The following is a 27024-nucleotide window of genomic DNA, read 5'->3' as shown; positions in this document are numbered from 1 at the left end:
TATACTTGTTAGAATCGAACCAAATTTGGTGTGCAGCGTTTTTTAGGGTAACCTGACAATTTAATCAGTGAAAGGCTAGATCAGAATAAAAAATATTTTTGAACAGCCCTAATGAGCAGTGTGCTGTCACAAAATGCATTGACCGATTAAGTCTGCAGGACGGATCTATAATGATAGATAATGAATAAAACTATATCAAGAAAGGCGCTACTAATCACCATCTTCAAACAAAGAGTGGCAGATAAAGATTACAACGCCACTGACTAAGAATGATTGCGGCCACTTAAAATTTTATGGGTTGAAAGAAGCTAGAGAACCACTGTATTCAAGTTTACCGAAAACTAAGCTGTTCTGTTCTACAACAACCCGGGTTTTGTCATTATAGATGTTTTTACCAACAATATGTGATCTTTTGCTATTGTACGCTCTCCGTATTGTCGCTTACGAAAGCCAAACTTTGATTAATCAAAAAGAAATCGATAAGTCCATAACTAAAAAATCAGAACGTGGTAGAGTAATTCTGAGCACAGAATCGGATTCAGTACCCTACCATTCGCCTACATCAGCCATGAAAATTTTGGTGCTTCGATATTCGCCCCAGATCAAAATGCTTCCCATGACACCAGCAGATGTTTCCCATGAACACGATACGATATTATAAACGTCAAAATCAATTGTATTTTTGCCTTCGATGAGACGGAGGTTAGGGTTTTGGAATTGGATATATTAGGGTTGGATGTGGGTTTGGCTATCCCAAGACTATCGGTAAGAACGGGGGTATTAGGGTTGGAGGTGGTAAGGGTATAGGATATTAGGGATGGGGGAGAGGGGGATATCAGGGTTGAAGGAAGCGGTAAATTAGATTTGGAGGTTAGTTAGAGTATCCCAAGATTAGGGAGGGGAAATGGGGATGGTAGCGTTAGAGGAGAGGGTATATTAGGATTGGAAAATGGGGGGATATTAGGGTCGGGGATAGGGGGATATTAGAGTAGGGGGTGGGTTAGTGTATCTCAGTATAAGGTTTTGGGTGAGACACACGATATCCAACCCCAATATCCCGCCCTCTCCCGACCATAATTTCCCCCAAACGTTATTTTGGGATACCCTAACCTCAACTTTCACCCTGACCCATATCCAACTCCAATATCCCCCTCCCCAAACCCTAACGTCCATCTTCTCTAACCCTAATATCCCCCTCTCCTCAAACCCTAATATCCCCTCCCTCATGTGTAATCTTGAGTAGCCCTAACCCAGACCCTACCCTATTATCCATTTTTCTAAAGGCAAAAAAGAACAATTCATTTTGACGTTTATAAAATTGTATCGTATTCATGGAACACACTTGCTGGTGTAATGTGAAGCACTATTTCAATTTTGGGCATTTATCGAACAAGCGCAAAAATTTTCGGGGAAAAGGTTTTTTGAAATTTGTAAACCAGTGTAGTTTTATGGGTCGGAAAGAGCTTCTGATTTGAAGAAGATAGGGAACCACTGAATTCAAGTTGACCGAAAACTCACCCATTCTGTACTACAACAATTCAAGTTTTATGATCGATGATTTCAATATCAATTATTTGATCTTTTGGTATTGTACGATAACCGCAATGTCACTAACAAAAGCCAAAAAATGAGTAACTTATAAAATGAGAAAAAAATGCACAAGGAAAAATATCACATTATGGAGAAATTCTGAGCACAGAATCGGATTCAGCTACCAAAAATTAGCTTAAGTCGATCAATAAAAGTTTTGGTGCAAAATATTTTATAAATTTGTTGACCAGTGTTATGGTACCATCAAAAGCATACAGGAGTGTTGGTTGCGGCGAGCAATGAGCACCGTGAGCAGTCTATTAAAGAGAGGATTACTTTACTCGTAGGTTACGACAATGTAATATGTAAGCTACGATAACGCTTTTTGCGGTCAACACATATTTGTATTATAACAACGAGGAATCATTAAAACGAACAATTATTGAGTGACCAGTTGCTATCACAATTTGTAGAATATGGAGTAATATACATGGAATTGATAATAACGCACACCCTTCCAACAAATTAACGAGAATAACAAATTTGTCCAAATTCGGCCGGTTATGCCGGTGGATCAATGTTGTTTTCACGATTCCGCTGTTTGCGAAAAAAAGAAATTGCTGGAAAACTCGCGTCCAAATGATCCGTATATCCTATTCGATAATGTATAGGTTTTAGGCATTCCATTGAAAACAATGGTTTTCATTTGGATGTTATTCCTTATTATTATTATTATTATTATTATCATTCACATCAGTGGTGCTTATAGCCTGTTTTTAAGGCTTTGTGCTCCACGGCATCACAAGTTTTACAGTTTTTGCTGCCGACTTATAGCTCACCGGTGCCGGTCCACGACGGCTTCTCTGCCGGTCCGCGAGTTATATCAAGATGTTATCCCTTATTTTCGAGATGCAAGATGTTGGAGGCTTGTACATGAGTAGAATAAATAGGCATCAAATTTTAAACTGATGCACAGCTCCATGAGGTAAGATTATAGGCCCGCAAGCATGTTCGATTTGACTTAAAATTCACGCTGTCTCCGGTGACATGCGAGCTACTCGCTAAGTACAAGCTTCATTTTCGATTCAATAATTTTGTGGATGGCCCTGTTTTCAGCTGTCATCTTGCGCCGAATTGTACTTGTAGTAGGCTACGTATGTTGGTAATGGGAAATGAGCATGATAGCTCGACAAGCTGCTTGGTCCTACTCCCAAATGCTCCATCTCTAATATTATCGAAAAGAAGAATATTATTCACGTTGGTGCGATCGGCTAATCCACGGCCTTCGGCGTGAAATTAGCATTTGTTTATCTTGGCAAGTCAATTTTACTGCGACTCAGCACTCTGCAGCCACTAGCGTAAAATCACATGGATGCCATCATGAACATATTTAATTACGAACAGAACTCTCAGATTGTCACTCTCGTACTGGGGTGACCAACCTGCGGCCGTGGAAGGAAATATGTGCGGCCGTGGACACTTAATTCAATTAGTGCGTGTTAGCTTCCGTCGAGATGAACATTGAATTTACGAATTGACTCCCGAAGGTTGGAGATATTTTAATTAAATTTGAATTTTTTCGCTCCATCAACTCTACCAATGAATCTGATGAAATTGGCTGAGAAAGGATAAATATTTGATAGTATTATGTGAAACTACGAATATTAATGACGAAGTTCACTTCGCGCGAACATGAGCAATTCCAGTAACTATTCATAACATGAGTACTATATAGTCATTTCGATGCGTTTTAGTAAGATAATACCAAAAGGTAGATTAGTCCGGAGTTGCCCATTAATGGACATGGACACTGGACATTTCAACAGGGGTATTTTGCGTCCGGTTAGTTTATTACGACTGTGTTCTGGAAAGCGGCCGTAGGCCATGTAAGTAATCGAAATGTAGCCGTGAATAGCAAAAAGCTTGACCATCCCATAGTACCATACTTGTAGAAAACGGCTGAACACAATACATTTGGGGTTGATTTCAATTTCAAGGTCCACCGGTCCGCCATATATATTTTGAAATTTTAACTGTCCGCAAGGTGAAAAGGTTGAGAACCACTGGATTAGGACACGCCATGGATATTTATGCTAGATTACGATATGACAAAGAAAATGCTGGATTGCGAAACATCAGTTTCAAACGTTATGATGAGCCATATATATTCTGTGATGAATCATTTCATATGGGTGAAGGGCGACAATGTGGTGTGAACAGTACCATGCCAACCCTCCACCTAAATTATATTCACCGGTACGTTCACGTTCATGCAGTTTAATTTTGACTTGGAGCAGTCAATTAAACGTAAAGAGACACGCTCCTTGTCGGCCTAGAAATCGTCCATATATCTTATTGTATCCAATAGGAAAGCGCACTCATTCCTATCTTCTTTCAGGACGTATTTCGATAAAAATGAATGGCTGACGTATCGACGAGGATAACGACGCATTGTTGTACAGTACACTTTTAAAGTGCTGGTGCTAGAGGTAGTGTCTCTGGTCGGAACGAAATTGGGTATCGTGATCTGAAGCATGTGGTCTACTGCGAATGGTCAACGGTGTCTCGGTAATAAACGATGGTAGACATTGCTCGGTTCGAATTGACTTCCTTATATTCCAAATTTCCAATACACCTTGGAGCGTTATCCAAAAATTGCTCTGGTTAAAAAATCGTTTTCTTTCAACTTTGCTGCAGTAGCTAGCTTTTATTTATCATAGTGACCACCTCGATTTCATCAGCAGTATTCGAGCGTGGTTCAGCACATTAAAACGCATTGAGACTTTTCTTAGAATCAGGATGTGTAGTAGATTCGAGGTGTTAGATGTGCTCACGATTCTCACTCAACGCTGTCATTCTGGGTATTTCAGATTTCAATAAACTCGTTCTTGAACATTTGGCCACTATGAAATCACGTCGTGTGAAATAGGTCTACTGATACAAACGCTACAATATGCAGGTATGAATAACTGTACTTCATATTTTCTTCCGAATAATTATAAATACGTAAGCTTAGTTTACCATGCCTAATTTCTACCACGCATTTGAGCTGTGTGTGACCACCACGAAGTGACATTTCCATGACGGAATGCACCACTGTGACGTCATTTGGACAAAAAGTCGCCACCGGATATTGTCACGAGCTGCCACTGCATGACTCTGTATTGAAGATATGCGCAATAGGGGTTTGATATAGTTAAATAGTAGATAAGTCAAGCAACTAAATGACGTCCGTCTCAAATATAGAATATAAATTATTATAGGTATGCTCGGTATTTAAAGTGGAAACATGTGAAATAGTGTGAATTGAATTCGAATCGGGTCGGTGATATAACACCATTTCATGTACTTACTATCTCTGCACCATGACTGTTTACGCTGTTGGAGTTCGCGAGGAAGGATACAAAGTATGCTGATTATAGGCAATCTTCTTCTACACAACGTCCCATTATCTTGATACGATGCAGCATGCGGCTCGTCCGATCCGTCGCTGATAGAAACGTGCATACCGGGTTAGACTGACACACACAAATAGGAGAAAGAGCAACCAGAACGTTTGCAATCCAAACGCCCTTTTGATGTCATGGAAAGTGTTCTGACTGCTGGGACACTTCTCAAATATGGAATTCGCACCATAGACGGATCAAAAATAATGAGCTAGAAGTGAATCCCGCCAAGTGCGCAAAAGTTCCCAGTTGAATATTTTGTTAAACCCAATCAAGTGCAATGATCGCACGTAGGTAGGACATCGATATTTCAGCGATGCTGGTGCCTAAACCCTTCTATTTTTCCACTTGAGCTCAGCTCAAACCTACCTGACCGTAAGCTGATTCAAAAACCGATGGCGCATGTGCTGCAGCCAATGGCCACCACCAGTTGCACTTCTTTCAGGGACATATTCTGTTTAGTGCAATGTCACAATGTATCATTGGTGTGTGAATGAAACGACGTAATTATGTCATAATTAGGATTATTGCGATTGTTGAAACTTTCAAGTTTCAGCACAAATTAAACTCATTTCGAGTTCTAGTAGGATCATCCTCTTTATATGGTGATTGGAAACTTATTTACAATTAACGTTAACATTAACGACTATTTCACGTGTTCCTTGACATTCGTGAACTACGTGAACCTATTTTTCACATGATTTTGACTTTTGGAGGGATAAATACTATCTTCTCAGTCGTGCTCACAACAAACACCCTGACCGCGAACAATTGGTAAATTATTTAGCCGCGTGCGCAATCTAAATTACGATTTACTAGTTCACGCTATTTCCGGGCAAAATAAAACTTTTGTAAAACGAGGTGCAGAACACAGCAAAATAGCAAAAAAGCAATATTAAATATATATATATATATATGCTGAAACATAATACTGTGATAGTGATCATGATTTCACCAGGCCTCGGGCCCGAGTAAATGTCTGAATGCTACGATATCCTAGTAAATATGATAATCCGCTTCTCCTTGAACAGCTCATCGCACACTGGACATTATTATGGCCATAACATGTTGAATTATATCTCTGCCCTGTTGCATTTCGTTACCATCTTACTTGCTCTTTGACTTGCGTACAGAGCACATGAGCCTAACTTGCATTTATTATCATTCAGTAGTTCTTGACCTCATGGTAAATACAATTTTGCATTGTGACGGAGTTTGGCATTGTGACGGAGTTCGGCATTGTGATGCAACCATCAGAGGTGTTCAGTAACGAATTACTTCCACTTTTTTGAAGTACTCAAGTAGTCTTCCTCTACTTCTGGTTTACTCAAGTAGAGAGAATCATGCTGTAAGAGACACACTGTTCTCTCTAGTTCGTTGGCTTCTATTAGCCACAACCTTAGAGCGAGTTCTATCGATATATAGATCAACCGTGTCTAGACAGGTAGTCCGCAGGATTTAGGGAACCAACACAACTTTGTACGATGTGTCTTGGCGTCGCATCGTCATTCTGTCTTTTCTCGTAGAGCATTTCCTTGATCTTCCGAATAAAGCCACGAGGGGATTATGGTCGCTGAGAATTTGACCTCAGGCCCCCTTTCAATGATATTGCGAAAGCGTTGCAGCCCGAAGTCGATTGTCATTGCTTCTAGGTCCAGTTGAGGGTAGTGTGTCTCTTCTGGCCTCGTTGAACGACTCGCGAATGCGACCACTGAAGCATTTTTAGGATTGTCACTTTTAGCCAAGATTGCAGTTGTTCTTCGCGATAGATGGGGTATGAAGGTCCCGAATGACTGGGTGAAACAAAGGAAATACATACTTCATCCTTAGATCGAGGAGGTGAAGCGTTGTCTCGCACAGTAATTTTGCCAATGTCAGGTTTGACTCCGTAACGTGAAACTACCATATCGCAGGAAGGCATTTCAGATATCTTGATTATACATTTATTCGGATTCGGAGTCATCTCTGCTTCTGCAATGGGCATTAGCTCTTCGCTGGATTCGACGGTAAAAATACCATCGTCGTGTATCACGTAGGCTTCATTAACGTTTGCAAATAGCGGCATCAATGCTCCAGTCAATTCGGCGAAAAAGGGCTTGGCTCCCATGGTCATGGTCTGATTTCTTTACCGCATAAAAGCCTGTGGCCTGCATGGAAGAGGGTGAGCGCTCTCGACTTTTCGTCCGCAGCAGCAGCTGATGAAATGCAGATTAAAAATTCAACTACCTGAAAACTGAATTTCCGGATGGTTTAGCTTTAATTTCTTCCAGCCTACGAATCGGGATTTGGTTGGCTTTGTGGCTCGATTGAGCTCTCTCCGGTCAATTGCCATACGACGAAACCATCCTCTTTATCTGAGTGCTTGATTTGACACCCATGTCGCGGGCCAAAAATGGTCTTCGATGATTTCTTAGTTCCCCAACTCTTATATCAGTTTCGGGAAATGATGCTGGAGATGGAAAGGGAGTGGCAGCGATTCTTGGGCTACCGGTGGCACGTCTTCATCAACGTAGAATTTGACGTCGTAATTTTTCATAGTGCCCACTCCCTTGGATATGGTCGCATACTTTGCCATGGCCTCAGCCCTGTATTTATCAACGGCAGCAACCCGTCGTATTTTACTCGATATTCATTTTTCGCGTGCTCCATTGAATATAATGATGTCCAGTTTTTCACTCATCTTTCCACATAGCAGGGTTTTTACTCCGCCGGGCACAATGTGGAATCGTGTAGGTAGACCAAGGTACATTATTGAAAGGCACGAATCCCTCGTAGCACCCGACGCACTTGATAATTCTCGACCATATGGCTTGAGCGAGGTACTTGTGAACCGATAGCAGAGTTTTAGCTTTTAGCCTTTTTTCCGTGATATAAAATTCCTTCCTGCTGTGCTTATTTTGCCAGGTATCGTTATCTTCACTTGGTACCTGGGTTTGGATATCTCGCGGACTTTCCAATGCTTCAGAAGTTCTGGTTGATTTATTTTACTTACTTCGTGACTTGCCACTTTCAATGTTCGTCGTCGACAAGCGGTTCTCAACCTTTTTGAACATGCGCCACACCTGACCATCCCAGTACTTATCGTCATTTCAAAAATCTAATACAGAGGTAGGCAGCCTTTTTGCTAATCACGGCCGTATTTCGATTACTTATGTAGCCTAAGGATGCATTCCAGGGCATAGTCGTAATTAACTAACTGGACGCAAAATACCTATCGTAATATGACCAGTTCATATCCATTCCCGGTGAAGTCCGGATTGTGCGCACCGAATTCGCGAGTGTCGATGTTATGGATAGTTGCTGGGATTCCATATTGTTGCGCTAAGCGCGTAAATTTTGAAGATTCACGAATGAATTCCGTGATTAATAGTAGCAGTATCACATATTACTTTCAAATATTTTTATTTCTCAGACCATGGGTTCAAGGGGGGAGTACTTTTAAAAATTCAGGACAAGTTATTATTGATAATATGCAGGTGGGCTACTGGCAGAGATCTGAAGTAATGAATAACTTGCTCGTGGAAATTGTTCCAAATCTTCAGAGATTATCAAAACATTTGCTCAAATGAAGTTGAAATCAGCCTATACTCCATTGAGCGCTACTGCTGGAGTTTCAATTTGGCGAACTTTCTTGAATAGGAAATCTTCAACAATCGTCTTCTCAGAATCGTTGTCAAATACATGTTTAGTCAGAATTCATGAGAAATTTGTCAATTCCTCGCGCCCCTGCAGCAGCCCATGGTTTCAATACACATTTTGATGCATAATTTCACTGATCAACACATATTTTAGGCAGACAAAGTAAGAGTGGTTTTGAGGGTTCCGAAGGGCACTGATTCCGAATATGACCATAGTTTTTTTCTTCAAATAGGCTCTATTTTTGGAGATAGTCAATGGGGCTGTTTTGACTAAGATTTCATATTTTCGCAGTATGGACTAAACAAAAAATCGGCTCATTTATACTATAAAGTTCAGAACTTCAATCTCCCTGTTATTTCGACACGCTGAAGACTGTTTCAAATCAAAATACATCAACAGAATTATATTTCGGGGTATGAGATTTATCGTAATTTGAGACTTTCACGGATGTACACAAATAAAGTCCAATCATGTGTATAAGTATTTACCTAAATACTCAAATAACATTGCATTAATTGAATCAGTTTTATGTCTACCACCAATTTTAAATCCAAAATAATCAGTTCGAATATAATATTAATGACTTATCTTAAAAGCAAAATTGGTTATTTTAGGCTTGAAGCAATTTGGTGCAGTTTTTCAAATGGTTCAAGCAGTAGTCTGTCATAATATGTTCGAAGTATCTGCACCGATATTTTCTTTCGATGTTTTGAAAGGTCTTTGTAAACGCGAACGTAAACCTCATGAAGTCACGTGACTTCATATTGCTAATTCCCACACTACATTTAAGTGAATTGATAGTCTGTATTAATGTATACGATCACTAGCTAAGCTGCGAGTCACACAATGACACAATGCTGAAGTACATATTGACGTATAAACGTCGTCAATTGTATCAACTGAGCAATCAAATGATATAATAATCTCATAAAATCATTATCTTTCGTCTCTTTGCCAACAATTTCGACGAGGACTTTCAAGCGAGTATAAGCTGACGCCCTAATGGTCTATAGAACTGGCCGGACAATGTATTCGGCGCCTGAGCAATGGGTGTTGCTACGTTGATATTGAGCAGAGTGTAAAACGAGTTTCTATACTTTTTATCGATATTATCACAATAACAAGTTACACCGAAGTAGCACGTTTTTTTTTACATTAGAATAAACAGATGAAGATCGCTAGATTTTTCACGTCAGACAACGATATGAATTTCATTAATCGGTCTAAGTATCATTGATTCTTTGAAGTATCATTCGTTGACTAAATGTAGTGTATTTTGCTCTTGGTGTGTGATTGCGGATGAAGCCCACACCAGAGAGTCGCTAAATATTTACAAATCGAAAGCTGGATATTTCGAGCATATTTTCGTAACAAAGTAAGTAATTTTTTTATTCTTACAACAGAATACATAAGTGGTCCACAGTTGAAATTCAATAAATTTCATCCAAAGATATTATAATGAAGTGAAATTGTAATATATGAAAAGGTTCATAGTGCAGATCCTACCAAGATTCGTTTGTGAACTTGATCCTCCAAATTTATGTGGTTCACACACAGAACGCACATGAACCTAACGTTCACACTATCCCTACTTAGCAATATCCAAAATAACACAGCAAGTGTGAAGTATGGAGAGTTTGCACCCAGGTTTATGAGACACTGGAATTACCAAATGCAGTAATTACTGTGTTCAAGTTCATTGCGCATGACTCGAGACGCAGACGGCCAAGACCAACATTTTATGGTATTTTCGAAGAATAGTAAAGTAACCAAACTATTGGGATTTCGTCTAATAGTACTTGTACTTGAAAATACGACCAGAAAAAGTTAGGAGAACTAATATATTAGAAATGCGAACCATTCGATATCACCAAACAGAGTTATAAAAAAGGGGATTTAACATGGCTTTAACTGAAAACTGAGCACAATGACTTGGACTCGGACTCGAGCCATATTACCATTACCATTACCATGACTCGGACTCAACCCTCTGCTCGCTGACTAGAACTAGGACTTGACTCGGTGGTGAATTGAAAATGAATAGACTTGACTCGAGTCAAATCTATAAAATTGAGATTGACTTTTGACTCGGAGCCTTATGAGTTGGTTACAGCCCTGGGTAAAAGCCCTGTCATCACAAAGAAAATGTCCCAAGGTTTATAAGTAAAACATTCACATGGACTCATTGAAGTTGTTCAACCAACTGATCATTTTTACCCAGCGGGATATGGATGTTGCGACAAGCTTACAGTATAAGTTGACTCCTTTCCCGCTGTCCCAGTTCATCAACAAAAATCAAAAGATGAACAAGGCTGCCAAGGCAAAATGTTCGAATACAACCTTGTAGGCCTCTGAACCATACTAGATCCTCATCATTGAGGGTGGGTGGCTTCTGTACATAGTTTAGTGGGATAAACGTCAGGCATGACAGGGAGTTGCCAACAATTACCCCAGCTGCGTGCAGTATCTCGGCCGTTGCTTTCAGAATGTCATTGTGGTCTTTGATGGTTACAGCAGTTCACCAAAACATACAACATGTTCTCAGGGAAGACAGCGACAGGAGTGATAAAACCAAATACACTACCTCTAACAGAGGGTGTAGCTTCATAACGTTCACTCCGCGAGTACCTGCAGACCGGGGGTTTGATTCTTTTACAGAACTTGTCTCCGAACCCCAGCGATTACGGATGGCCAATAGGCGTGCATAGATATGAGCCTGATGAGCTATTGCAGTTCAGAAGCTATAGTTGTCATAAAGATTGCAACAACCGAATATACAGCTGCAAGAACAATGAGGTCACGTGCATTTCAGCCTGTGGAGTATGTAAAGACCATATAATGCAATAATTGCATTTACGATGATGTTGAGTCCGAATAAGGCGTAGGCAATGCCTGTTGAAATGTCTGATATTGTGCATGTGAAATAGGCTACCTCTTCAGTGAACATAGTTATGCGAAATATGCGAAAAAAATTTTGCATGAATATAAAAGTGTTAACAATTAATTGAGAATTATGGAAAACCATTATTAAACACGTCCTAAGTTACTTATGGGTGATAAAGATTTTTTAAATTTATTTATTTATTTATTTATTTTTTATTCGTCAAATTCACAAAGCATAGTCCGTAGTGAATTATAAGTGTTAACAATCAATTGAGAATCATGGAAAACCATTATTAAACACGTCCTAAGTTACTTATGGGCGATAAAGATTTTTAATTTTTTTTTAATTTTTTTTTAATTCGTCAAATTTATCAGCTTTTTTGGGGGGTTTCCCACAAGAGTTGAACTTCAACATTTTACCACATGGTATTACACACCTTAACAAATATATTGGTGAAGAAATTGTTTGGTAACAATATAGTTCACAGATTTTCATAAGTTTCCCTTACTAAGGTTCGTGAGCACTTGAGCCCGGAGTGATTGTGATTTCATAAGTCAGCGGATGTTGTTTACCCCTGAACACTTGAAGTTTTATTTATCATCCGTACCGACGAATTGTATTTCTAAGACTGTAGCGAGGGAGGGGAATATGAATGAAGTTCTATGTTGAGATAAGTAGAGCAAGATATAGTTCGGGTTATTTTTGAGATTTTTTACAGGCTTGCTTAGATGTTTATTGGTAATCAAATGGTGTTTCGAATAGCAGATCAGTCATATTAATTGCTTGTTTGCGTTAGGCTTGTAAATTAGGACTTGATATAAATGCTGACCTCGACTTTTCCGTGGCCTGAAGTGTCAGGTTGGCGGCAGTGAACAGCGTGATACTTGTCGAGTGCTTTGACCGTTATGCGTACTACCGGTTTTTGATATATATTTAAATGCTACACCGCGGAAGAGTGTCGTTACCGCGCGCCGGATCTTGACGTGTTGTGGTTATGGCTTTGACATCATTTGTTAGTGCATTCATTAGTGTAGGCTAGGTATATTAACGAAACATGGGATATGCTCAACCGTCTATTTTCTCTGTCTGCATTATCTGTGACTGAATTAACAATCGTTTCAACGGTTGCCATTTCAACTGTTCAGCCAAAGAGTTATTTTATTGCTATATTTAGCCTTTATTTTACGATGGAAACTGAAGCTATGAAGTGACGGCGATATACCCAAATATCCGTTTACTTCTGATGGTGAATTGAAAGAAATGCAGCATTAGCGCAGCCTGCAGCGACAATGTCCTTGATCAGCCGATTATCACTACTAATGATATCTTGCTTTCTGTACATCGATGAATATGGGGCCAGTGGAATCACCCAGATATCAGAGGTAAAGCCAAGCCTAAACGTGGGTTTTATCATTCACATTTGGGCTCTGAATGAAGTTAGCGTCCCACACAGCGAGCTGGCTGCTGATGGTAGCTCCGCGTTGCCTTGACCCTATTCTTCCCGCCAAGTCACAGAGACTTGTTTGATAAACCGAATTTTGTCTGCATTTCAATTCAAGAACAGGAATAGTTGTATCAAACTTGTCCCGGAAAGAACATCTCTCTGTATCTCGACTGAAATCAATGTGTCGTTTTATGCATTTTTTATGATCTGTATTCGACCGGTATTTTGAATGTATGCTCGTGGTGGATTTTATTATAACTAACACGATCATAAAAATCTATTGTCAAATTGTGATATCTTGCAACATAAGTTTAATATATCTGCCAGAAGGCAATAATGATTCAGGTAGCGATAGGGTCACTAGCGGTTGTAAGCTGCAGTAGCCATAGGGTTAATGAGCGGCAACTAAAGGGTTAATGAGTCTGCAGCTGAAGTGCAAAAAGAGTATCTTTTGAAGCATCATTTTGACATCGAATGCGCAAAATACGCCGGGCGCCAAGACGCTTAAAAACGACTTGGAGCTTCCCAACAACATCAAGCTAACAGTTGCAAAAACAATGTATAGCTAACACAGATATCGATTCTTTCGTCGCTTTAAGTGTTGCCAGATTGGTGTTTTTTTGCGGTTTCCAGGGTATTTGTCGACTACTATCGTCATTTACACCAGGTCAATTTTCTTCATCTCTACTCCGTAGCTGCTTACTTGTGGCACAGCCAATTTAAGGCTTTCACAAGAACACCGTTTACACCAATGGTTCCCAACCTTTTTGTCTTCATTCCCCATTCAGATTTATTCCGAGCGTTCATTCCCCACCATGACCGTTAACGCGCGAAGGGCGAAAAATTTATATAATTCATGTTCAAATCGGTCAAAATGATCGGGAATTGCATATATTTTGCTATAGATCTCTTATCACGTAATCAGATTTACCAGTAGAGTTGAGTGAGGTGTTTTGGAAAAGGTATGACCCCTAAATATCAAATGAACATCTTTGGGCAGACCCGTTGATATATGACTTCGTTACATGATGCTATTTCGTGACCTCCTATGTCTGCTATGTCAAAAGATATGGATATTACCGAGAGATTTCTGCGTAATTCTGACAATGTCATTCGAAATGCTTTGTACAGGACTGACGTATAGCCTAGGTGAATCTCTGATGACTGCCACAACAAATTTCTGAAACGTTTACAACCAGAAATCAACAGTACAGTATGCGATATTTAGCATTGAAGCAGGTGCGCTAGAAATTAGCTTGCTAACCAATTTGTGGTTGCTATGTGTATCTAGTCACTTGATCGAAGTCCTGCAAATGGCCTATTGTCCATAGGTGGCTAACTGGCTGGCGCCGAATGTTCCTGTCCTGGCGATCTGAACCCCACAGGACAAATGCCATCCTCCAGGGAAAAAATATTATCTAATAAAGCAATACCAATTTGAAATCATGTGTGCCTTTTAGTTTTTGAGATTTCCATATATTTTGACATAGCAGATATAGGATGTCACGAAATAGCACAATGTAATGAAGTCAAAATGCCAACGGGTCCGCCCGCGCCCAAATCTTATTTAGGGGTCCCCCCTTTTCTAACACAGCTCACTCAGCTCTACCGGTAAATCTGATTACGTGAGCAGAGAGAGTATAAAAAGTTGATAGCAAAATATATGCGATTCCCGATCATATTGACCAATTCAAACGCGACTTATTTAATTTTTTCACGCTTCGCGCGTTTATTCCAAATAAGGCAACGCACTAAACAGTAGACCCAATGTAGCTGACAAGTTGCAGCGAAAATGCGTACAGGCTCGGCGGGGCTGAGGGGTTCTGGGAGCCCAGGACCAATGTTTTTTTGGCGGGGCTAATAAAGTTCTGTTACGGTCAGGGTGGGGAATGAAGGCTCGGAGTAAATCTGAAGTGGGGAATGAAGACAAATAGGTTGGGAACCACTGGTATAAAGCTAACAATTTATTACAACCCGCACCTCAGGAGTAAAGGTCGATCTTGATTCATCACCGGAAGCTCGAATCAGGACAGACAATGGCCGTGCTTTCTCACATTAACTAACATTTGATGGATAGTCGTATTTGTGTGGATCAATGCCGAGACGACAGGTTCCGCGTCGTCGGGAAAGTCGGGAGGCAACAGCAAAAATTGATGTAAAAGACTATTGTACAAAGAGCTTAATGCAATTTTAAAAGGACCATAAGCAGTATATTAGAGCTAGCTACTGCCAACGAAGTAATAATAGAATCTTAGATAGTACTATCTCTGACACCATGGCCAGTGTGGCTATTTGTCGTATGCGATTCCCTGCATCGAAAAAGATTGAAAATAAATGTCTTTACTAATATATCATAACAATTGGCGAAATCAATGAATCCTAAGTTTCAAAATTCAGTTTCTGCCATCAGTAAAACGTCAAAATGGCGAATTTAATATTTTTATGCGAGCATCGACTTGATACCTGGTATATATTTCACCTAAAATAGTATTGGAATTAATTAGATTCCCTCTGTCCTTTCTCACGGCGTGGATAGGTAAATGGGGAATTCGTCAAACTTCTCATATATGATAACATTCATGTAGCTCAAGTACATTCAAGTACATCTGAAGTTCCCGCAATGTCAGTACCATATCGTAGATCGTACCATATGCCGTGAAAGTGAAATATATACGGAAGCTATATAACAACTGGAATGACTGACGTTCTTTTCATGCGATCCAGTATGCACCCTGATTATAGGTCCAAGCAGTTCAATAAGTATACGGTACCTGCAGTCCTCCTTTCCATTGCAGAAGAATGAACCAGGAATACATTTCATCGACGAATCATGGCATTCGAATTCTTCTTGAGTGCAATGAATGTCTATAACGAAAACGTATACCATATTTATACCGTTGTTGTACTTGTTCAAGGACAAATTGATGATTCATAAAACTTTCGTTTGAGATATCAAGCTCCACTAATGGTTATCAGTGCTTTTTAAGACTCCTTGATATTTGTGAGAAAAGGTCGATCGCGACATCACGAAAGGGTGCGTGAGGACACACTTTGGTAACCGCAGGTGTGTAGGTAATATTTCTCATGTCTCCGACGTGAGCTCACATTTTAGCTGACACCTCCAACATCTGAATCCATTCCCTAACCGCACAATAGTAAAACTGAAACGCTAAGCAAAATCAAAACATTTTGTGTTGGAGTGTTGGAAAGTAACTATAGTTTCGATTCACAGGTCATCTTGAGTCAATGTACATAGTGACTTTAGTCCATTCAAGTCAATCGACTTTCGTGGATTCAAATCTATTCGCTCGATTTTCGAAAGTAACTTGAGACAAGTCAAGTCCAAGTAGGAGTCGTGATTCGATGTCGTTGCACTTTGCTCTTTGTTTCGAATACAGATTTAGGCGCCATTTATTCTAAATCGAGGAATGAATATAGACTTGAATGAATATACACGCGTTTTATCACGTAACGTTTGTAGAATAATATCTACGTCGATTTGTACTACTTTTACGAGATATTCTACATTCAGTACAGGAAGGACGTAAGGATATGTTTTCGGACTACTTCCATTCCCACCTGAAAAATATGATGGATAAAATTTTAACAGATTTTGAAAAGTATAAAGTAGTTTATGGAAAAGTCGGCATTACTCTCATGAGTTACACGACCATTTCGTGACACAGCCCCTAAAGAATGGTAACTGAATGTATTTTCGAAGATTCTACCAACGGGCAGTGGCATTATAGACATTTTGCTTTCACAGATAATGAACCAAATAAAAAACAGTTCAGTAAGAGCTTCCCTTGAATCCGATAAGATTTGAAAGTATATGAAAACTCGAAAAGAAAAATTAGGATGATAAGTACGGGTGCAGATTAATGATGATGAAGTTTTTTAGTTAGTATGATGACAACGTCATTTTGGATAACCAGTAATCTGGGTCTTTTATTATTTCAAAGCAAGCCTAAAGGACCATATATTCGGGTCACGTGTCGGAGTGGACAATTCTCTTCTTCATTGTTTACCAACAATGCAATGTTTATTGTTTGAAAACTTTTACGTTTTGCGAATGAGCAGTGTGCTGTCGCAAAATGCATTGACTGATCAAGTCTGCAGGACAGATCTATAATGATGGATAACGGAAAGAACTATATTAAGAAGGGCGCTACTAATCACCATCTTTAAACGAAGAGTGGTAGATAAAGATGATAACTGCCGCTGACTAAAAATGATTGCGGTCACTTAGAATTTTACGGGTTGAAAGAAGCTAGAGAACCACTGTATTCAAGTTTACCGAAAACCCAGCTGTTCTCTGTTCTACAACAATCCGGGTTCAGTCATTATAGATGATTTAAACAACAATATGTGATCTTTTGCTGTTGTACGCTCTCCGTATTTTCGCTTACGAAAGCCGAAATTTGATTATTCAAAAAGAAATCGAAAATCCATAACGAAAAAATCAGAACGTGATAGAGTAATTCTGAGCATAGAATCGGATTCAATGCCCTACCATTAGACTACATCAGTCATTAAAATTTTGGTGCTTCGATAGTCGCCCCTAAGATCAAAACAGTGCTCCCCATTACACCAGCAGATGTTTCCCGTTAACACGATACGAAATTATAAACGTCAAAATCAATCGTATTTTCGCCTTCGGAGAGACGGAGGTTAGGGTTTGGGAAATGGATATATTAGGGTTGGATGTGGGTTAGGCTATCCTAAGATTACCGGTAGGAGCGGGGGTATTAGGGTTGGAGGTGGGTAAGGGTATAGGATATTAGGGATGGGGGATATCAGGGTTGAGGGAAGTGGGATATTAGGGTTGAAGGTTGGTTAGGGTACCCCAAGATTGAGGTGGGGAAATGGGGATAGTATCGTTAGAGGAGAGGGGATATTAGGATTGGGAAATGGGGGGATATTAGGGTTGGGGATAGGGGGATATTAGAGTTGGAGGTGAATTAGGGCATTGCTCTTCAACCTTTTTCGACGTGGTACACCCTTTTAACGTTTGCTCGAAACTCGTACACCCCTGTTCATTAGGGGTCTTCAAAAATGACTTTTTTTGTCAAATCGTACTGGCTACTTGATAAAATTGTTAGGTTTCCTAACTTAAGCCCACACACCAAATTTGGTTCAATTCCAACGAGTAGCCGCATTGCTACGGGAGAAGAAAGTTTCTATTTATTATATAAAAGAAAAGGAAAAAAATTGAAATTTTTCTGTTCACCCCATGAAAGTATTAGGTCAGTGGTTCCCTTTTTTCCTCCAGCGCCCCCTTTCAAAGAATATCGTGCTCCAGTGCCCCCCCCCCAACCTCATATTGTAAGGAATTTTATGAAGACAATGAGTAAGAGGGAGGGCCGTAACAGGACTTCGTCAACCCCCCTAAAAACGATTGCCTTGCGCACCCATAGCGTGATAAACCGAACTTCTGAGGGCTTCGCTCCAAAAAACTCCGTAACGTGATGTCGATGGTGAGCAAAGTGTGTGTGGCCGGGTGCCAAAATTTTCTATAATGCATGAATGAATAGGTGGTAATTGCATATATGTGTCGCTATAAACTTTTTATCCTCTCAGCCCACGTAATCAGATTCACCAGTAGCGATGAGTGAGCTGTTGTATTGGAAAATAAAGGGCACGTAATTGCTAATTAAACATATTCGGGCGTTCCCGTATGTACAATTAATTCGTTACTAGGGCCATAACAGCACTTCGTCAGCCCCCCAAAAATACGTTGGTCTTTGGCCCCCCATAAGGTGATAAACCAAACTTCCGTGTGGCTTCGCCCCAAGATCCCCCTTCCGCTATCCGCTATTTGCTGATACTGGTCATTTACATTTGGTGTCCATTTACTGAGCCAGCTATTCTCGCCTAGACGCGCGAAGCGCGAAAAATTTCACTACTTATTGATTGAATTGGTCAATATGATCGGGAATTGCATTATATATTGATATAAATTTTTATCCCCTCTCTGCTCAAGCAAACAGATTTACCGGTTTGGAGCTGAGTGAAGTGTGTTTGAAAAGGTAGGACCCTCAATAATAATTATGCATCTTCAAGCGTATACCCGTTAGCAGGAACGACACGACACTTCGGCACGCCCCCCCGAAAAAACTTGGGTCTTGTGCTCCCATAGGGTGATAAACCGACCGCTCCATCACGTTGTTCGCTTTTGCCACGAAATCAGCTGTACTGTTTAGCGAGCCAGTGCGAAGCGCAAAAATGTTCGATAATTCATGATGAAATCGGTCAATACGATCGGGAATTGCATATATATTGCTATCAATTTCTTGTCCTCTCTGCTCACGTTATCAGATTTATCGGTAAAGCTGAGTGAGGTGCGCACAACAAATCCAGAGTTATGACCTTTTTTTAGTCGTTACGCACTGTTGTTCGAGGGTCTGCACAGTGAGTTGGTGAGTGCGCGCAGACTCGTCAAAACGTAGAGGGAACATTGTGTGGTGTCCAATATTAAAACATATTAAGGCGAGCGGACCCGTTGGTATGACTTCGTTACATGATGTTATTTCGTGCCCTCCTGTCTGCTATATCAAAAAATATAGAATCGCCCAACAGGGATATCGCATAACTGGGATATCTAGTTCTAGATATCCCTGTCGCCCAATCGTACTAAACTTAAAGACGCACACGATTTCAAATTGGTATTTCTTCACTGGCATATAATTTTTCCCAGCGAGATTGAATTCGTCTTCTGAGGTTCAGATTGCCAAGACAGGAACATTCGGTGCCAGTCATTTAGGCGCCTATGCACAATTAAATCTATATGTATTTTTTAGGCCATATATAACGAAGTTTTCGGTGTTAATTCGCCCTGAATACTCATCAAGGATAAGTCCACATCATCTACTGCGAAGCCATTTTTTTCCAGCGCCCCCATATCTCCCCCCTGAGCCCAGCGCCCCCATATCGCAGCCAGGTAGGCCGCCCGCCACGCAAATTGGAATTTATTACGTGCCAGTCCAAAAACAGCATGACATTACGAACGATAATCCAACTAAATGTAACAATATTGGGGCGATAGTAGGTAAAGCTACTGCTGCAGAAGCGGTAATTCAGGTCAGGGATGATAGCAGGCGCACCAGCCTATTGCGTATCAGGCCTGCCCCACACCACACACAGTCGATAGTAGCACATTGGCTGCAAGGTGGCGATATAGCGCATTGGTATAATCCGCGGCTGCAACACCAATGGGTGCGGGTTCCGACCGACTTCCGATACCTAAGTGTTGGAAGTTTACCTAGGCTCCTCATCGCCACTTCATCCGCGTCAGCGGTGTCTTACAAAAGCCTAGAGGTGGGCCGTGCTATAAGTCGGCAGTTACGGAAAATGAAAATGGCCTGGTGTGAATGGCCATAGTAGTCGACAATTACCATGAATACTCCAAAACAAACAAACAAACAACAAACGTGGGCTGTAAGAGTTGTCAGTAACCTCAGATCGTATGCCGCTATACACAGTCTATTGTCGCTAATTTGCATCACTACTAACAAAATACTAAATTACAAATGTATGGCGACATATTGGACATAAAATCGGCATTTTGAAACAAAAGGGTTTCGATTTCCACGTGGAAGCTGTTTCGACCCTGGCTGGCTACGTCACTTCATTTATGTGCATTGCGGTATTTATTACCGTTGGGTAGGAAGTACCGATTCAAGAAGTCTGAGCTATCACGGCGGTTTCCTCAAAGATCACTACAAAACAAATGACTAGCTGAACACATGTTTGTTAACTGAATACTTTCCAACATCAAACGGAACCCCAAATGAATAGGAGAAATATTTGCTTGTGACATCACAATGAAGCCGTGTACTTGATAACACTTGAATTGAAATGACATCGTACTATATTGCTCAATGCTCATCAACCTGTGCGTCAACCGGAACTGACCCATAAACCTGCCTTTGTGATAGCTGGCCGTCGGCTCATTGTGATTCGGATCTGGTACACCCCATCCCAGTGGTACACCCTTTGCAAATTCTAGTACACCCTAGGGTGTACCACAACGCCGGTTGAAGTGCACTGGATTAGGGTATCTCAGCATTAGGTTTTGGGGTGAGACACACGATATCCGCCCCCAATATCCCGCCCTCTCCGGACCATAATTTCCCCAAAACTTTATTTTGGGATAACTTCAACTTTCACCCTAACCCATATCCAACTCCAATATCCCCCCTCCCCAAACCCTAACGTCCCATCTTTCCTAACCCTAATATCGCCCCTCCTCAAATCCTAATATCCCCTCCCCCATGTGTAATCTTGAGTAGCCCTAACCCAGATCCTACCCTATTATCCATCTTACCAAAGGCAAAAAACAACAATTTATTCTGACGTTTATAAAATTGTATCGTGTTCATTGGAAACACTTGCTGGTGTAATGTGAGGCACTATTGCGATTTCGGGCGTTTATCAGAGATGTGCAAAATTTTGGGGCAAAGATTTTTTGAAATTTTTAGACTAATGTAGTCTTATGGGTCGAAAAGACCTTCTGATTTGAAGAAGATAGAGAACCACTGAATTCAGGTTGACCGAAAACTTAGCCATTCTTTACTACAACACCTCAAGTTTTATGATCGATGATTTCAATATCAAATATCTGATCTGTTTGTATTGTACGGTAACCGCAATGTCACTAACAAAAGCCAAAAATTGAGTAACTTACAAAAATGAGAAAAAATGCACAAGGAAAAATCTCACGTTATGGAGAAATTCTGAGCACAGAATCGGATTCAGCAACCAAAAATTAGCCTGTATCCATCAATGAAAGTTTTGGTGCAAAATATTTTATAAATTTGTTGACCGGTGTTATCGTTCGATCAAAAGCATACAGGAGTGTTGGTTGCGGCGAGCAATGAGCACTGTGAGCAGTCTATTAAAGAGAGGAACATGACTATCAGATTACTTTACTCGTAGGTTACGCCAATGTAATATATAGGCTAAGCTACGATCACGCTTTTTGCGGTCAACACATATTTGTAATATAACAATGAAGATTCAATAAAAAGAACAATTATTGAGCGACTAGTTGCTATCACAATTAGGAGGATATGGAGTACCATACATGGAATTACAAATAACGAACACCCTTCCAACAAATTAACGAGAATAACAAATTTGTCAAAATTGGGCCGGTTATGCCGGTGGATCAATGTTGTTTTCACGATCCCGTTGTTTGCGAAAAAAAGTTGCTGGACAAATCGCGTCCAAATGATATGTATATCCTATTCGATAATGTATAGGTTTACAGGCATTGAAAAACAATGGTTTTGATTCGAATGTAAAGATTTCAGTTTCAGTAGAGTTACCGGCGCGCGAGTGAGAAGTGGGGTTTTGAAGCCAGCCCCCCGACCGCAGTTGAGTCTTACAGTTTTTTTTCTTAGATAAGACCTTTAATACGGTAGATGCAAATTAAATGTGTTTGAAACTGGATGACATTGTCATTCGTGACAGGATAGGCACTATCGCATTTGTTGCATAGCCTGTTAAATTCGTCAAGATCTACCGGAATACGATGCAACGTAAACTGTAAAAGTTATTGTGACATTATAGACAGGACATTGATTGATGATCTGAAATAATCCGTTAATATGATTGTGTTCGGAATAACAGCAACGGTATCATTGAAATAATTCAGGTGTGAATGTATATTCATTTGACCGAACGGTCTTGTAGCGACTTAGTTTCGGAATGTACGAACTTATGGCAGTTACTTTATGTGAAGTAGGTTACAGTGGGATGTCTCCAGCGACAGTAGAGATATCGCGGCATGAATCCAGTGGCGGCTCGTCCTAGGGCACCTACCCACCTAAAATACTGTAATCGAATCTGAATCGAGTATTAATTTTTATTATTCGAGTCGAGTGGTTAAAGACGATTTATTCGAGTACTGAAATTATACGCTTCTCGTCATTGGAAGGTAAACTATCAACGATAATTATTGTTTCGATGAAATCCCGATTAGCCGTATCACAGCATACGGGTCCTACACACAGGACGAGGCTACCGGAAAGTGACGTGACTCTGAGTTCAGCGCCAAGCGTTGGTAATTCAGACATGGCTGCGCGTATGCCGCAAAGCGGCGATTCTTTTGCCCGAAGCGGCAGACGGCAGAGTTGAAAATATTTTAACTTTTCCGTCCGACGCTTTCGTAGTGGTCCACATTTGGGTGAGCTTTCGCACGGTGTCGGGCCATTTATACATGGATTCTGGTTTTATTTGGTTGATTTGTACTTGCCTTGATATTTAAAAGTTGAAATAGTTAAATTTTGTGGCATCTGAGGTCTGCGATTCACTGCGGCATGGAGCAAGTGCACTGTGCAGCATTGTGCACAGAGAAGGATATTTTCTGAAGCATGGCGCCTGTGCAATGCGCAGCATTGTGCACAGACAGGGATGTCTTTTGTACGGTATTTCACTTTTCAGAACCATACAATTTGCTACAGACTCTGTGAACGGTGACTAAAATGATGCAATCACCCTATATAGTATAAAGCTACGAACGTTACTGAAAATAGCACATTTCCGAAGTCATTATCATCCCTCAACATTGTCACCAAGTGTAATGAAATCGGTATGGTCGAAAATATACCTAAGCATCTTTAATGTGATGGATAACAGGCATTACATTCTGTTATGACGTAATAATGAGTGGTACTCGATTACTCGACTCGACTCGAAGCATATTAAGTGATTCAGATACTCGATTTTGTCCAGCCCTGGTACCAAGCTTTCACTGTATGTTCTCTCAAAGCTGATCAGAATAAAGAAGCGGTTATTTACTCTCTCCTATTCATCAAATTACCAAGCCTTAATGTTAGTGCCGAAAGCTATACCAAGTTTAAATTTTTCACTGAACTATGTGGGTGCTATTTCGTTTCTTAAGTCGAGTGAGAGCTGACTCGTCCTATATCGCCAACATTTTTTACGCAATACTGGTATTGGTGTCTACTGATTTCAACGATGCTCCATATACCTCGATCCGTCACGAGCGTTTGCTCGATATGTTTTAATTCTATTGTCGAACCCTGGGCCAAGTTCCAAGGTAGACACTCCGTGATTAGGGCAGTAATTTCGTTTACGAGGTCGAGTAGGAGAGATATGGTATCGATGAGTCCATAATTGCAAAATAATCACTGGCCCTCAAAATCTTCAGCCGAGAATAGCAAATATTTTGCGCGCTCAATACTTTGATCCAAGCTTTATCTATCGCAGATATTTACATGAATATCACCTCTTTTAAAAAATGATAATTAACGTTTGAAATTTGTTGCTCGAACGTATCATCGGTCACCAGTATTTAGACGGTAGGTCTAACGGCACACGACCATGGGACGCATGAGACATACGACCAAAAATTCAATTTTTTTCAACTAATCGTCTTGTGTACCATAATCTAAGCTACAGCAAGCCAATGAAGAATGTTTTGTCACCATCTTCAAGAATAAAATATATTACATCAACTCAAATGTTGGCATAAAATTCCGTTTCGATTTACACCAAAACTTACAAAATGACATATTAGCTCCATATTACATACTACATATTACCCGGAAAACGACATTTTGATTCTCAAACACCTCGTAGTAGCGATATAACACCACAGGCAGCTATTATTTACAGTCTCTCTATATGTGTAAGGGTGTTCCTGTTTTTAAAAGGGATTAGCTGGTCCAGCTGTTTTGCTTGATTCGACTATGGTACCGTAGGCCACTACCCAATAAATTTTGTAATTGAATTGAAAAAATTGTGTCATTATATATCCTGATACAAGCCCCATACCTCGCTGAAAAAATTATTGCAGGTTTGTTGGTGTGGAAAGTGATATAGAAAAACATACATGTCGATCCAAATTTATTTCACATTCCCTATAACGTAAATCATAATCATTTGTCACAGTCCCCAAAACTGACAAAGGTCAATTTTTTTCGCATGCGAGGAAAGATTCTGCCAGCATGCCTTCGTAGACAAACTTGCGAGCTCTAATCATGGGATCATCACATAGTATTTTTCAAGTATTTTCGATACCACTGTCGCATCGGTACAACATCTTTCCTACGCCGATCTGACATAGCCTAACAATATCTCATTGCGGATTTCACGCAAAAGCAAAAGGCATGAGATTTCTTGAAAATTCAATCGTGAAATACTCGAGTTCCCTATATAGAAATGCCTGGATTATTATGATATGGCAGCTTTGAGACTCCTCATCAGTGGTTCCCAACATGGGCGATATGGTAGAGATCTCCGCTGATCTGAGACTAACCCACCGCATTGCGGATTTCATGCAGAAGCTGGTCTTGGTCTGTGTTAATGTTAACTGTGCTCCAAAATGAGATAGGGGATGAGCAGGGCATTTTTTACCTTAAAAAATGAAAATCCTGACCTGAAAAAATATAAATTTTGACTTTTTTTGACCTAAACAAATTGAATTTTGACCAAATTTTTACCTAACGTATGCAAATTAGGTGTTTCCCTACGTAATAATAAAATTGTACAACTTATCTGCAGTTCGCGTTCAAACTGGGTGTCCTCTCGAAGTAGTTTTTTTTTGGCATAGGAACAGGCAACTATTTATATATATATATATATATAAAATTATTGAAATCTGGCCCTAAGAAGAATTAGGAAATAATTTGGAATAAATAAAAATGTCAATAGTACAACGAGAGATACTCTCCTACATTATTTGGTAGAAAGTGCCATTACCAGGGGTGTGTAGTCGTTAAATTTCACCACCGACTCCAACTCCGACTCAGACTCCACAAATTTTCAATGGAACGACTTCGACTCCAACTCTTGAGTCTTCAAACGTACCGACTTAGACCCCAACAGTGTCACCAATTTACTTCGAAAATTATATTCCACATTGACGGTTTAATAACTATCACATAACAATCAAACATATGCCAACATGTGAAATTGTTTCATTGTGATACAGCTCGAATAATCCGCTATGCGAGAAAGATTGCCTTTCGAAATATCCTTTCTTTTCAATATTTTATCAGTTTTTATAACATGGACTCTCTAATAACCTAATATGTATGAATCATTCAAACACGACATATATCCCATCATGTATAATTCAAATGTAGATAAAACAATCCGAAGTGCTAATCTTGTGTATGAGTCAGCAACTGATACAGATATGCATCTTACTAACTTTCGCACTACCCACTGTACTGAATACAGGCACACACACTCTCACTACTAGTGATATAATAGTCGTAAACGAAATTTAGGAAGCAGTCAAATAGCATATGTTTAGTCTACATCAGTGCACTTCAACCGAGGTTGTGGTACACCCTAGGGCAGGGGTGGGCAAACTACGGCCCGCGGGCCGCATGCGGCCCGCCACACCGTTCTGTGCGGCCCGCGAGAGTCTAAAGAACCTTATTAAATATATTAATAAAATGCGTACCAAATATAGAATTAATGCAGGGTCTTGAATTAACTTTTTCTTAGCATATTTCACCATGATAATTCTTAGGCAGTGGTTCTCAAACTGAGGGCGCACCCCACTTGGGGGCGTGAAAGCAACTGAAAGGGGGCCCGAAACTGAGCTCAACTGAAAAAAATTTTCGCGCTTCGCGCGATTTACAACCCATTCGTCATTATTTCCTAGTGTTTAGTCTGAATTTCATATTTAAAAATCTCTCATCCACAGTCGTAACCTTCCATGCCATCAAACTATCAGCCCACGCAGTTTGAAAGGTTTCATCCGCTAAACATCGCAGGAATCCTAAACGAGATTGACATAATTCGGATCACGAGTGTGATTTCAGATCGGCCACTCGAGTTTGAATTATTTTAGTGATGTGCATAGAAAAAAACGATTCGCGCGTGTCTTAGGTAAATTCGTTCTCTGTATGCGTAGAATTAGGGTATTTATATTTTATCTACACATAGTAGAAGCGTGTTTGAAGCTAACATGGTTATGATGCTGTCAGATCGCTGCTCAGAGATTTAAATTTCAATCCTGTTCTAAGAATCGGGACAACCGACTTTCATCGCTATAGTTTCGACAAATTGGTTATTGAGGCCGACCAGCCTATGAAATC

General features: G+C 40.2%; 1 protein-coding gene and 1 long non-coding RNA gene across 2 annotated transcripts in view; one reads left to right on the top strand and one right to left on the bottom strand.

Annotated features, from left to right (window-relative positions):
* Window positions 1–27024, top strand: part of LOC145434894 (uncharacterized) — a 260858-nt gene that overhangs the window by 8656 nt on the left and 225178 nt on the right. The window lies entirely within an intron of this gene.
* LOC145434850 (modular serine protease-like) overlaps window positions 1–27024 on the bottom strand; it is a 65864-nt gene that overhangs the window by 5167 nt on the left and 33673 nt on the right. The window contains exons 4-5 of the mRNA XM_080312090.1: window positions 15715–15808; window positions 4884–5020 (exon numbers count right to left, since the gene is read on the bottom strand). Coding sequence (XP_080168216.1) covers window positions 4884–5020; window positions 15715–15808 — 231 coding nt within the window. The remainder of the gene's footprint in view (window positions 1–4883; window positions 5021–15714; window positions 15809–27024) is intronic.

Source organism: Botryllus schlosseri, chromosome 3 (genome assembly GCF_051294905.1).
Source record: "Botryllus schlosseri isolate E-star chromosome 3, Bs_hap1, whole genome shotgun sequence".
Taxonomy (NCBI): Eukaryota; Metazoa; Chordata; class Ascidiacea; order Stolidobranchia; family Styelidae; genus Botryllus; species Botryllus schlosseri.
Note: the sequence above shows the minus strand (reverse complement) of the source record. Positions and strands in the feature narration are given on the sequence as shown.